The sequence below is a fragment of the Balaenoptera ricei genome, chromosome 15 (genome assembly GCF_028023285.1).
Source record: "Balaenoptera ricei isolate mBalRic1 chromosome 15, mBalRic1.hap2, whole genome shotgun sequence".
Classification (NCBI taxonomy): Eukaryota; Metazoa; Chordata; class Mammalia; order Artiodactyla; family Balaenopteridae; genus Balaenoptera; species Balaenoptera ricei.
Window position 1 is genome coordinate 24,362,182 of NC_082653.1, and position 12,315 is coordinate 24,374,496.

The 12,315-nt window shown below is 40.3% G+C and overlaps 1 protein-coding gene across 5 annotated transcripts in view; it reads left to right on the forward strand.

The window, feature by feature from the left end:
* The first annotated feature begins 1,371 nt into the window (after positions 1 to 1,371).
* TRPC4AP (transient receptor potential cation channel subfamily C member 4 associated protein) overlaps positions 1,372 to 12,315 on the forward strand; it is a 76,599-nt gene continuing 65,655 nt past the window's right edge. For 3 of the 5 annotated variants that reach the window (XM_059898454.1, XM_059898452.1, XM_059898455.1), the window contains exon 1: positions 1,374 to 1,597. In XM_059898454.1, coding sequence (XP_059754437.1) covers positions 1,430 to 1,597 — 168 coding nt within the window. In that variant the 5' untranslated portion in view covers positions 1,374 to 1,429. Of the gene's footprint in view, positions 1,598 to 12,315 lie in introns of all 5 variants that reach the window. The other 2 variants (XM_059898451.1, XM_059898450.1) reach the window with 2 other exon arrangements.

The window sequence follows — 12,315 nt, forward strand, 5'->3', positions numbered from 1 at the left end:
TGATTTTTAGTCAACTTAAGGTTGTATAACTATTACCACAATCCAGCTTTAGAACTATACTTTGATTTTGTTATACATAGCTTTTAGTATGTCTGAGATTCATTTTAGCTTGGTGTAAAGTTTAAGACCTAACTTTTTTTTTCTTTGCCCATTGATTTGAAATGTCTCCCTTACCACATGCTAAACTTCCATGTACACCTGGACCTGACCCTGGTCTCCCTGTTCTAGGGGTCATAAATAGGGTTTTATTTGGCCCATGGAGTTTTAAAAATTGAGTGATTTCACATAAAAACCCAGACTTTTGGCCTTTCTGGAAAAACTAGACAATTCAGCAACAATCTGAAGGAGGCGAGTAGAGACCACTCCTTGTAGCTGGGCATGGGGATGGTGACCACAATCACAGTTTGCCAGGAACAGTCCCTTTACACGCCTGCTGTCCCGTTGTAATTAATAGCATCCTTTCATTTTTAAAAGTTCTGGTTTGGGCAATAAGTTATGGGTCACAATCTCCACCATTCCTTATTGCATCACACCCAGCATTCCTCTTTCATTTATGTTACAAGACCCCCTCCCAGGAAGAAAAAAGGAGAGGAGATGCCATGATCCTGACACAAAAGTTTGCCAAAAAAATGATTACCTGGGCTCAGAGTAGAACAGAACATACTATCTGGTGGGGAGAAATCAGGACAAGAGTCCTCTGACAGAGAATATGATGTCACAATTTACCAATCCTTTTCCCTTCCATTATTTCATTTAACATCACAACAACCTACCCAGTTACACAACTTACCTAGTTTGTTACTGTGCGTCTGTGTATGGATGTGCTGTCTTTCCTGTAACCCGCATTTCAAAACAGGGACCTAGTTACTCTGCTCTGCTCACCACTGTTTTCTCAGGGACCGTTCGGTGCTGGGCGCAGAGCTGGCCCCAAGGAACTATTTCCTGGCTGAATAGGCTCCCAGGAACTACTGACTGAATGAACTAATGAGGAAATTGAGGCTCAGAGAGGTCCATGGCAAGTCAGAGGCAGAAAGAAGCAGGCGGGAAATCAGACCAGACGGCCTGATTCCTGGTCTGGAATCCAAGATCTTTTCCTAGCCAGTTGGCTGTAACCTCCCCCAAATAGGCAAGAAATGGGAGAATGCACACGCAGGGACCTGTCTTCGACCTCGGGGGACCTCACTGAAATGCTGGACGGAGGGGCCAGAAGGATAAGTGGCGCAAGAAACGCCACATCGCTCTCTCGCACCTGCCCTCCTGAGAGCAGGACTACATTTCCCAGCAGTCCCCGCGGCGCGCACGGCCCCTGCCACGCGTCTTGCGCCTCTGCCGTCGGCCCGCTGGGGGCGCTGCGGCGACCCCTCCGCCGCCCCGTAGGAATCTCCGCGGCCCCGGGGCCGCTTGCTTCCTGTTTGTCGGACGAGGAGACATGGCGGCGGCGCCGGCGGCTGCTGGGTCTGGGGTCGGCCGAGGGCGACGGGCGGCGGCAACTGTGGCGGCTTGGGGCGGATGGGGCGGCCGGCCGCGGCCTGGTAACATTCTGCTGCAGCTGCGGCAGGGCCAGCTGACCGGCCGGGGCCTGGTCCGGGCCGTGCAGGTACGAAGCCGGCCCGGAGGGGCGGGGCGGGGTGGACCGGGCGGGAGCTGGCGGGGGGCCGGGCAAGAGGCCTTTCCAGGCCGCCGCTGTACGGGCCCGACCCCTCTTGGCTGGCCGCGGGGCCTCCCTGTGGGCTGTCGCGACGCTGTCAGCCGCGGCGGGGCAGTGGGCAGCGGCAGGCTAGAGGCTCCGGGTTAGGGGCCGAGCAGGGCTGGGCTGCATCGGGCATTGATGGCGTGTACGAGTCCTAGGCCCAGCTCCTGGATCCTCCCTTCCTTGCGCCACGTCTGCACGTCTGGGGGACCCTGGGCGAGTTTGCTGTAGCCTCTGCGGGCCGCGAGTTTCTTCCCCGTGACTTGGGCGGTGGGTCATCACTGCAAACCCCAAACGGTTCGCAAGCCATCATAAATGTCATTCTCTCAGAGAGGCCTTTCCTCGACACAACCCTCCCCCTTCTAAAGTGGGTCCCCATTGTTATTCAGTTACAGGCCTGAATTCGTTCCGTTCACATTACTTTCTTAGTCTGTAATTACATATTTCTTTGTTGTCTATCCTTTTTCTCGCCTGTATCCCACGTTAGGCTGAGCTCCAGCGGATGCAGGGACTGTATCTCGTTTGCCAGAGTAGAGCGTCATGGTTAAGAGCTAGGGCTCTGGAGTCAGGCCTGGATTCAGAACCCTGCTCTCTCTTGCTTGGGCAAGTTACGTTTCTGTGACTCAGTTTCCTGATTTGTAAAATGGAGATGATAATTAGTAACCTACCCGTTAAGGTGTTGTGGGCATCGAAGACAATTGTGTAAAGCGTTAAATGCATTTCTGGTGCACAGTAAAAAGCTGAAGAGTAATCAGTTAAAGCTATAATTGGTATCTGGCTTATAATAGTGCCCAATATATGATTAGTATTTTTTTTTTTTTTTTTTTTGAGTGAATGAAGGACACTGCTTTAGGGTAAAGCAGGATGAATAAACCTAGGCTGCTCGCTCCTCTACTCCACCGGCCCCCATGTTCCCAGAACTTACGTTGCAAACACACCTGTAAAACATTGGCTTAATTTAAGGACAGCTTTTGCATAAAGAAACTTTTTAAGTAAATACAGGAATAGTAATAAAGTGATTGGTGGGAGTGGAGTGGGAATTGGGTAGATGAGGGAGAGAATGAGAATGAGACTTTCCACAGTATAACTTTATATAAGAACTTAATTTTGAACCACTTCAGTATTACTCATATTACTCATAAAGGACAGAATATAAGATAAAGACCAGGTGGTCTGTGTTTGTAGAGGGTTACAGATGAAGAAGCAGTTCTGGGTGAACAGTATTTTCCTGAACATCAGTTGACCATAGATGAGCAACTTTTTTCCCTTTGCATTCTTCTCTATCTGCTGTAAGATTCTGGAAATACTTGCTCTATCCTTTAACCCAAAGACCCTTAACTGAGCTGGGTATGTAGGAATGGGCAGAAAGGGAACTAACTCACCTTTACTGAGCACATATTTTGGATCAAGCATTGTGCATGGTATACAGTGTCTTTATTTAATTCTCAATCTTTTGAATCAAGTGTCGGGACTCATCTCAACACAGATGAAGAAACTGAGGCTCAGAAAAATTAGGTAATTTGCTCCTAAGCACTCGTCTTGATAATCCTCTATGTTCTGAGGGCAATAGGGAGCCACGGAAGTTCTTTAACTTAATGAATGGGGAAATTTAGTACACTTAATTTGTTTCTAGTGCTGGATGACTTGGAATGGGAGGAGACTGAAGAAGCTCACCAGATAGAAGGTGCTGGAATGTTCTTGAGCCTGGTCTAGTCTGGTTATTGTGGTAATCAGTAATTGTATACAGACAGGAGTGGGAGCTATTTCAGAGGTTGAGATGGAGGTACCTTCCCAAAACTATAGTGAAGATAAAGTGGGGAACTTCATCTTTCAGATGTGTCCTTTCTTAGTCACTTTCTTTGATCTCTTCCTTGCTACACCCCCACGTTGCAGAATAAATTATATCCTCACAAGTATTTCCATAGCACAGTAAGCATATCCATTATGGCATGTGGTATACTTGGAAAGACCAGATTAAAATTTTTTTTCTTTATGTTTTAAACACATAAAATTTACCTTCTTAATCATTTTTAAGTGTGCAGTCAGTAGTGTCAAGTATTCACATTGTTGTGAAACAGATCTCCAGAATTTTTTCATATCGCAAATCTGAAACTCAACCCATTAAACAACTACTTTTTTCCCCTCCCCCATCCCCTGGTAACCACCATTCTACTACTTTCTGTTTCCATGAATTTGATTACTTTAGATACCTCATATAAGTGGAATCATACATTGTCTTTTTGTGCCTGGCTTATTTCACTTAGCATAATATCCTCAAGGTTCATCCATGTTGTAGCATGTAACAGGATTTCCTTGGAAAAGACCAGATTTTGAAGTAAGATGGACCTGGATTGAATCCTAGTTCTGTCAGTTATAACTAGGTTATATTATTTAACCTCTCTAAACCTCAGTTTCATTATTTCTAAAATGGCTGTAGTAACATCTACCTCATAGGGCTGTTAGGAGGAGTGAAATAACATGTCTAAAAAGCTTGGCCAGTGTGTGGCACATAGTAAATGTTCAGTAAATAGTTGCCATCAGCTCATAGCTATCAGACTGGGCTTCTTGAGAGACTGTGTCTTATTTTTCTTTGTGTCTGCAGAGGCTGAAATACTTGAAATACTGTATGTGAGGGCTCTGTCCTCCTCCTCCTCAGTCCTGTCTCTTTGTCTATCCCAAACAGTCACATGGCTTTAAGGAGTTCTGGAGTCAGATTACCTAGGTTTAAGTTCCAGCTCTGGTACATATTTGCTATGTGTCTTTGGACAAGTAGCGTAATCTCTTTATGCATCAGTTTCTTCATTTTTAAAATAGAGATAATCATGGGACCTAACCTGCTAAAGCTGTGGTAAGGACCAAGAGCGTTTATACATATAAAGCACTTAAAATGGTGTCTGAAATATAGGAAGCATGCTATAAAGATTAGCAACTATCGTTTTTAGCGAAACTATATTCTGATAGATCCTAAATCTGTGTTTCCATCCTGGTTTCTCTCTTTAGCTCCAGTTGGATATATCCAGATACTTTCTCAGGATCTCCACCTAGGTGTCTAATGGTCACCTCAAACTTAATATGGCAAATACAATTCCTGATTCCTCTTGCACCAAACCTGATCTTCCTCAAGTCCCAAACGGAACTTGAGAGAAGCCTGGGAGAAGACCCCAGGCCACATGATTTAGAATGGGCCTGTCCTACTTGGATTTTAATGTGCCTTATTTTCATCTCTCCCTTTCAATTTGACCTCTATCAAGGTAATAAAATATGCTGGTATGATGCTTTAGCATTTACAGAGCCTGTTCACATTTATCAGCACATTTGATCCCTAAAGCAAATCAGGTCTTATAATCCCTTGCTTAAAACCCTCCAGTGGCATCCCATTGCAGTTGGAATCAAATCCAGATTCCTTTCCAGGGGTGCACAAGACTCTGCACGATCAGTAGGAATTGAGGGAAAGGGATAGACTAGGCAAAGCAACTCACACAGGTCATGACCCACCGCACCTAGAGATGTTACTGCAGTTTGGCAATCTGGTGACAGGCTAGGTTATGGCATCCTGTTTTGTTTCCCAAATTTCCGGTCATTGCTTCCTTCGTGATTATTGGCATATCTAAATTCTACCTGAGTGTTACTTCATATATATTTTTTCAGATTGACTCCTCTTTTTTTTTTTTAATTTCAATTGGCACAATTGTTTTAACCTTGTTCTGAGCATTAGCATTTGAAACCTAGCGGTTCAAGTCAAATACAGTCTTCCTTTGCCTGTCAAGGATAATTTGATATCGAAAACCCCATATATAGGATAAATTCTCATTAATTAAAAATATGAATAATATTTAAACAGTTTTTGTATTCGCAAACCATAAAATTCATTCTTATATTAAAACAAATCCCATTAAAGTAGACACAAGCATTCATTGGTTAATGTTTGTTATCAGAATAATATAACAGTGTATTTAATCTTCATTAATTAAAGGTATTTAATCTTCATTAATTATTCTTTAAGAAGGCTATTTACTTGCACTTAATACATTTTGAGGCATTAGATATCTTAGGACTAAACAAGTAAGATATACATTTTATGTTTATGGAATTCAGCCTTTAATTATTTAAAAAAGAAAAGCAGTAAAGACAAAAACAAGTCAATGAAAACTGTAAATGTCTGGAAGTGTCACATTCACTAAACAGGTTGACAGCTTAGGCAGCATGATGTAAGAGATTATCACTCCTGTAAACTGTCAAACCACAAGTATTCTGAGAGAAGAAACCCATACAACATCTGCCAAAAATTCAACTTTGAAGATGCCTGGATGGTGGCTCTTTTCATCACACTACTCAGCTGTTCACAAGGGAAACAAAATCCAGATGATTATTTTTATTTTATTTATTTATTTATAAATTTATTTACTTTTGGCTGCCTTGGGTCTTCGTTGCTGCATGTGGGATTTCTCTAGTTGCGGCGAGCAGTGGCTACTCTCCGTTGCGGTGCGCGGGCTTCTCATTGCGGTGGCTTCTCTTGTTGCAGAGTGCAGGCTCTAGGCACGCGGGCTTCGGTAGTTGTGGCACGCGGGCTCTAGAGCGCAGGTTCAGTAGTTGTGGCGCACGGGCTTAGTTGCTCCACGGCATGTGGGATCTTCCTGGACCAGGGCTCGAACCCATGTCCCCTGCATTGGCAGGTGGATTCTTTTTTTTTTTTTAATTAAATTAATTAATTAATTTTTATTCTTGGCTGCGTTGGGTCTTCGTTGTTGAGCATGGGCTTTCTCTAGTTGCGGCAAGCGGGGGCTACTCTTTCGTTGAGGTGCGCAGGCTTCTCATTGCAGTGGCTTCTCTTGTTGCGGAGCACGGGCTCTAGGCACATGGGCTTCAGTAGTTGTGGCACACGGGCTCAGTAGTTGTGGCTTGCAGGCTCTAGAGCGCAGGCTTCAGTAGTTGTGGCTCACGGGCTTAGTTGCTCCGCGGCATGTGGGACCTTCCTGGACCAGGGCTCGAACCCATGTCTCCTGCATTGGCAGGCGGAGTCTTAACCACTGCACCACCAAGGAAGCCCCAGTAGGCAGATTCTTAACCACTGTGCCACCAGGGAAGCCCAAGATGTTTATTTTTAAATGGGAGTAAATGCCTTGTGAGACAAACTAGTAGTAGTAAAAGAAATTCCATGTGAAGTTGAATATTTTGCATACGATTTGGAGGATCTCTGGGTATCATGAACCTTGTAACAAATAACAGCAGTGCCCCCACTTTTCACCGCCAAGTTCCACCCTCCCCAGGCAACCACTGCCCACACTGTAGCTGTTTTCTTTTGTAGGGCAAGAGTCCAGGAAACAGGAAAGCCAGCATTCTAAATAACATGCTTATAAGGCTATTTCTTGACTTCACAGTTTTAGAGATTATCTGTTTTCTTCCTCTTGTAGAGATTAGGATTTAATTCACAGCACCCTGTGCCACACATTTGGCCTCCATCATTTTCCTTATGTAGTTATATCAGTTTTGGCTGTTGGTGTTAAGTATTTACATTATGATGATAGTGATGAGATATAATTGTTTATAGCAGAGCCATATAGTATACAACATTTGTATTTGTTCTGTATAATTTGTTTTTCTTAGAGTTAAAAGCTGCCCTTTCTCCCCCTACTTTTTAAATTGAGTCACAAATATAGTAGAATTCACCCTTTCAGTGTATAGTTCTACAAGTCTTGACAAGCACACACAGTTGTGTGGCCACCACTACAGTTAGGATTTAGAAATTCCCTTGTAGTAGTCAACCCCTTCCCCACCGCCCTCCTTTGGCAACTCCTCATCTGTTTTCTATTCTGTTAATGCTATTTTACTGCCTATCATAGAAGTGGAATCATTCCATATGTAGCATTTTGAGTCTGGCTTCTTTCACTAGTATAATCATCCTTATAAAATTTGCTTTTCTTTTTGTTTACTTACAATTTACTACCAAATTCTAAAACTCCTACTTTTTTTTTTTTTTTTTTTAAAGAAATCCTTCTTGGAACCCTCTGTCCTCCAGTTTGAACTAGTTATTTGCTAGAACAGCTGTATAGCTGAATTCTTGGGATTTCCCTTCACCAAATTCAGGGCATTTTATTTCTTTTTCTCATGTTTTGGATCTCTGTTTTATGAATCCTGTTTTCCTTTTTCTTGGGGGAGTACATTCTCTAGTAGCCTCCTAGGAAAGCCTACGTGGGAGGTAACTTTTTTTTAAAGCTTGCGTGTCTGAAAATGTCTTTTATTCTTATACTTGAGTATTTAGTTTAGCTGGGTATAGAATTCTAAGTTGGAAGTTATTTTCCCTTAAATTTTTAATGGCATTATATTATTCCATTGTCTTTAAGTATTTGGTGTAGCTGTTTAGAGGTTCTGTTCTGATTCCCTGTCCTTTGTGCATGGCCTATTTTCCCACTCCTCACTCCCTAAGCATTTTTAGGATCATCTCTCTTTCTGGTATTCTGAAATTTAACTATGATATGCATTGATGAAAGTCTTTCTTTTTATTCATTGTGGATACACTTTGTGTAGATATACATTAAAATATATAACAACTATAATAAAGTCATGTCTATCACCTGACATTACCTAACCCCCTCTGCAAAATGATTGCACTAAGTGTTCTCTTAGGATCTTCCTATTTTTGAAAGACATTTTCTCTCCTGTGAAGTTCGGGCTGTGATTGCTTTGGAGAGCTTCATGGAATAGGTGAGACTTGAGTTGGTTCTGAAGAATGAGTAGAATTTTAACAGTAGCAGAGATATTTCTGAGACTAAGAACACCACTGAGGAAGTCCTCATAACCAGCCATTAGAAGATGGAAGAGAAAGTGAAGTGCTCCTGTGGGACATAGGTGGGAGATAAGTTTAGATATTTGGGAATATAGTGGGGAGGGTAACTAACATTTATTGAGCATACACAGTTTGTCATTGTGCAGGTACTTGGGTTTTTTTTTTTTTTAAGTTTATTGTTAAATATTTGACCTACAAAAAGCGGTAATAAGTAATGCCAGTGTGTTACAACAATAAACATGTACCCACGACCAAATTTGAGGAGTTACCAATATATTTAATGCCCCTTTCATATCAGTCCCTCCCTGCCAGAGGTGCTTGTTTTGAATAGATAACATATGCACATGTACAAAAGGGTTACAGAGAAAAGTAAGTCTCCCTTGCAAACAGCCCATTACCACCTCTACTAGCACCCTCCAGTTCTACTCCCAGAGGCAACTATGGTTTTGATTTCTTGTGTATCTCTCTATCTAAGCTTAGGAAAGCAGATATGTCTCTATATGTTTGTCCTTACACAAGTGATACTGTACTATACGCACTGTTGTGCATCCAGCTTTTTTCACTTAAAATATATTTTAGAGATCCTTCCATAATCAGTACATACAGATTATTTTGTTTTAGGTGTTTACAAAACATTTTGTGTTGAAATATACAAATAAAAATGCACAAAAAATAAAGAATAGCCCAATGCAACTTCCAACATTGCATTTAGTCGTACTAGTTTTCATGCTCTGTGTAAATAGAATCAAACTGTGTGTACTGAGTCTGCCTTCTTTCAATCAACATTGTGAAATTCATCCATGATGATGGGTGAAGCTGTAGTTCATTCATTTTCATTTCTGTATAGTATTCTGTGGTATTAAACCACAGTTAATTCATTGTACTTTTGATGAGTATTTGGGATCTATCCAGTTTTTGGCTATTGTGAATAATGCTTATGTGAACATTCTTGTACATGTCTCTTGACGTGTATATGCACAATTTCTTTTGGGTATATACTTAGAAGTAGAATTGCTGGGTTATACGATATACATAGGTTCAGCATCAGCAGCTGTTGCTGAAGTTTCGCAAGTGGTTGTACTAATTTACAATCCCACCAGCAGTGTATATGAGTTCCTGTTGTTCCATGTTCTCGCTAACCTATGGTACTGCCAGTCTTTTTAATTTTAGTCATTCTAGTGTGTGAGCAGTAGAATCTCATTATGGTTTTAGTTTGTGTTTCCCTCATGACTCATGAAGTTAAGCACCTTTTCAGAAGTTTACTGGCCATTTGGACATTCTCTCTTGTGGATTACCTGTTCAAATCTTTTGCACATTTTTCTGGTGGGGTTTTTCTTTCTTTTTTTTTTTTTTTAATTGATTTGAAGTTCTTTTTATTCGCTGGATATGAGCCCTTTGTGGTGATGTTTTGCAGATATCTTCTCTTATTTGGTGACTTGCCTTTTTAGTCTCTAAAAAGATCTTTTTTTTTTCTTTTTTCTTTTTTATAAATTTATTTATTTATTTATGGCTGTGTTGGGTCTTTCGTTTCTGTGCGAGGGCTTTCTCTGGTTGCGGCAAGTGGGGGCCACTCTTCATCGCAGTGCGCGGGCCTCTCACTGTCACGGCCTCTCGTTGCGGAGCACAGGCTCCAGACGCGCAGGCTCAGTAGCTGTGGCTCACGGGCCCAGTTGCTCCGCGGCATGTGGGATCCTCCCAGACCAGGGCTCGAACCCATGTCCCCTGCATTAGCAGGAGGATTCTCAACCACTGCGCCACCAGGGAAGCCCTAAAAAGATCTTTTGATGAACAGAAGTGCTTTATTTTAATATGACTCATTGTATAACTATTTTCCTTTATGGTTAGTGCGTTTTGTATTATGTTTAATAAATCTTTGCCTACCCTTCTATTTATCTTCTAGAAGCTTTATTGTTTTGCCTTTTCCATTTAAACATACACTCCACTTGGAATTTATTTTTGGATGTGGTGTGAGCTTTTCAATAGAGATACCAAGTTGACTTGTTATTTATTGAAAAGTCTTTTTTGTCCCTCTAGTGCTCTGTAGTGTTTGTTTTCACATCTGTTTCATGTCTGTTCTGTTTCTCTGTCCATTTACCCGTACACTGATATCACATTGTCCTATTTTCTGTAACTTTATATGTGTTGATTTTGGTTATAGAATATTGAATCAGAAGAGTAGCTTCTACTTATCTTCAAGATTCCTTTGGCTCTTCTAGCCCCTTTGCCATTTCCATATACATTTTAGAATGAGCTTGTACATTTTTACAAAAAAATTTTGATTGGGATTGCCTTCAATCTGTTCAGAACAACACATTCATTCTCTCTCTCCTGCCCTTACTCCTCTTTTTCTCTGATCTGGTCTCCCTTAATCTCTCTTGATAATGTTTTATGTATGTAGTTTTCTATATAGTGGTCTTGCATAACTTTTGTTAGATTTATTCCTTGGCATTTGACATGATTTGATGGTATTGTAAATAGTGTTTTTAAAATTGCGTTTTCTCACTGTAGCTATAAGATAAAAACAAGATTGATTTTTGTATTGCTTCAGCATTTATATTGCTCCTATATTTTAATACTTTACCTTTAGATTATTTTGGATTGTATATGTATACAGTCATCTGCGAATATCATATCTGCAAATGAAGCTTTTATCCTTTCTAATCTTACATCTTTTTTTTTTTTCCTTGCCTAAATGTGCTATTTGGGATGCTCCAGTACAGTGAATTGAATTGGCATGTTCCTGATCTGAGAGGGAGAGCCTTAAACATTTAACCATTAAGTATGATGTTTGCTGAAGATTTTCTGTAGATACTGTTATTAGTTCACTTCTTTTCTGAGTTTGAGTTTATGACGTTGAATTCTATCAATGCTTTTTCTGCATTGAGATGTTCATATAATTGTTTTCCTTGTGTTATTAATGTGATGAATTACATTGAGTAAAATTTTCAGATATTAAACCAAATCTGAATTTCTGATTCAAAATTTCATCCTTTTTATAGATTGCTAAATTTGATTCACTAATTTTTTTATTAGGATTTTCATCCTTCTGTGTTCATGAGTGAAAGTAGCCTATAATTTTCCTTTCACCGGGTTTTGGTATCAAGTTTATCCTGGCCACTAGTCATAGCTTTAGTTGGACCCCACGAAATTTGATCTGTAGTGTTTTCATTGTCATTTATTTCAGAATAGTTTCAGATTTCTTCTTTGACCTATGCATTTTTTAGAAGAGATATTTCTTAATTTCCAAACATTAGGGTTTTATAATTATCTTTCTGTTACAGATTTTAGGCTGACTGCACTGCAGTCAGGGAACATAGTCTGTATTTCAGTTCATTTAAATATGTTGAAATTTGCTCTATGGCCTAGCAACCGGTCATTTTGTAAACGTTCTGTGTACTTGCAAAGAATGTGTAGCGAGTAGTTATTAGATGTAGTGTCAATTTCTGCTGTGAAGCCATCTGGGATTTTGATAGGAACTGCAATGAATCAATATTGAGGGTATTGCCATATTAGAAATATTAAGTCTTCCCATCTTTGAACATGGATGACTTTCCATTTCCTTTTTTTACTTCTTTAATTTCTTTCAATGATGTTTTGTAGTTTCATTGTACAAGTCTTGTATCCCTTTTGTTAAATTTATTCATAAATATTTTATTCTTTTTGATGATGTTGTAAATGGGATTGCTTTCTTTTTTGTTTTTTTTTTGTGATTAATTTGTGCTTTTATTTGCCAGTATAAATACAGTAGCCTGCAAATTTTTTAATCTAAAAAGTACATTTTATATCACAATCCAACACACACAAATATATAATATGTATACATATGTAAAAGTGAAACAGA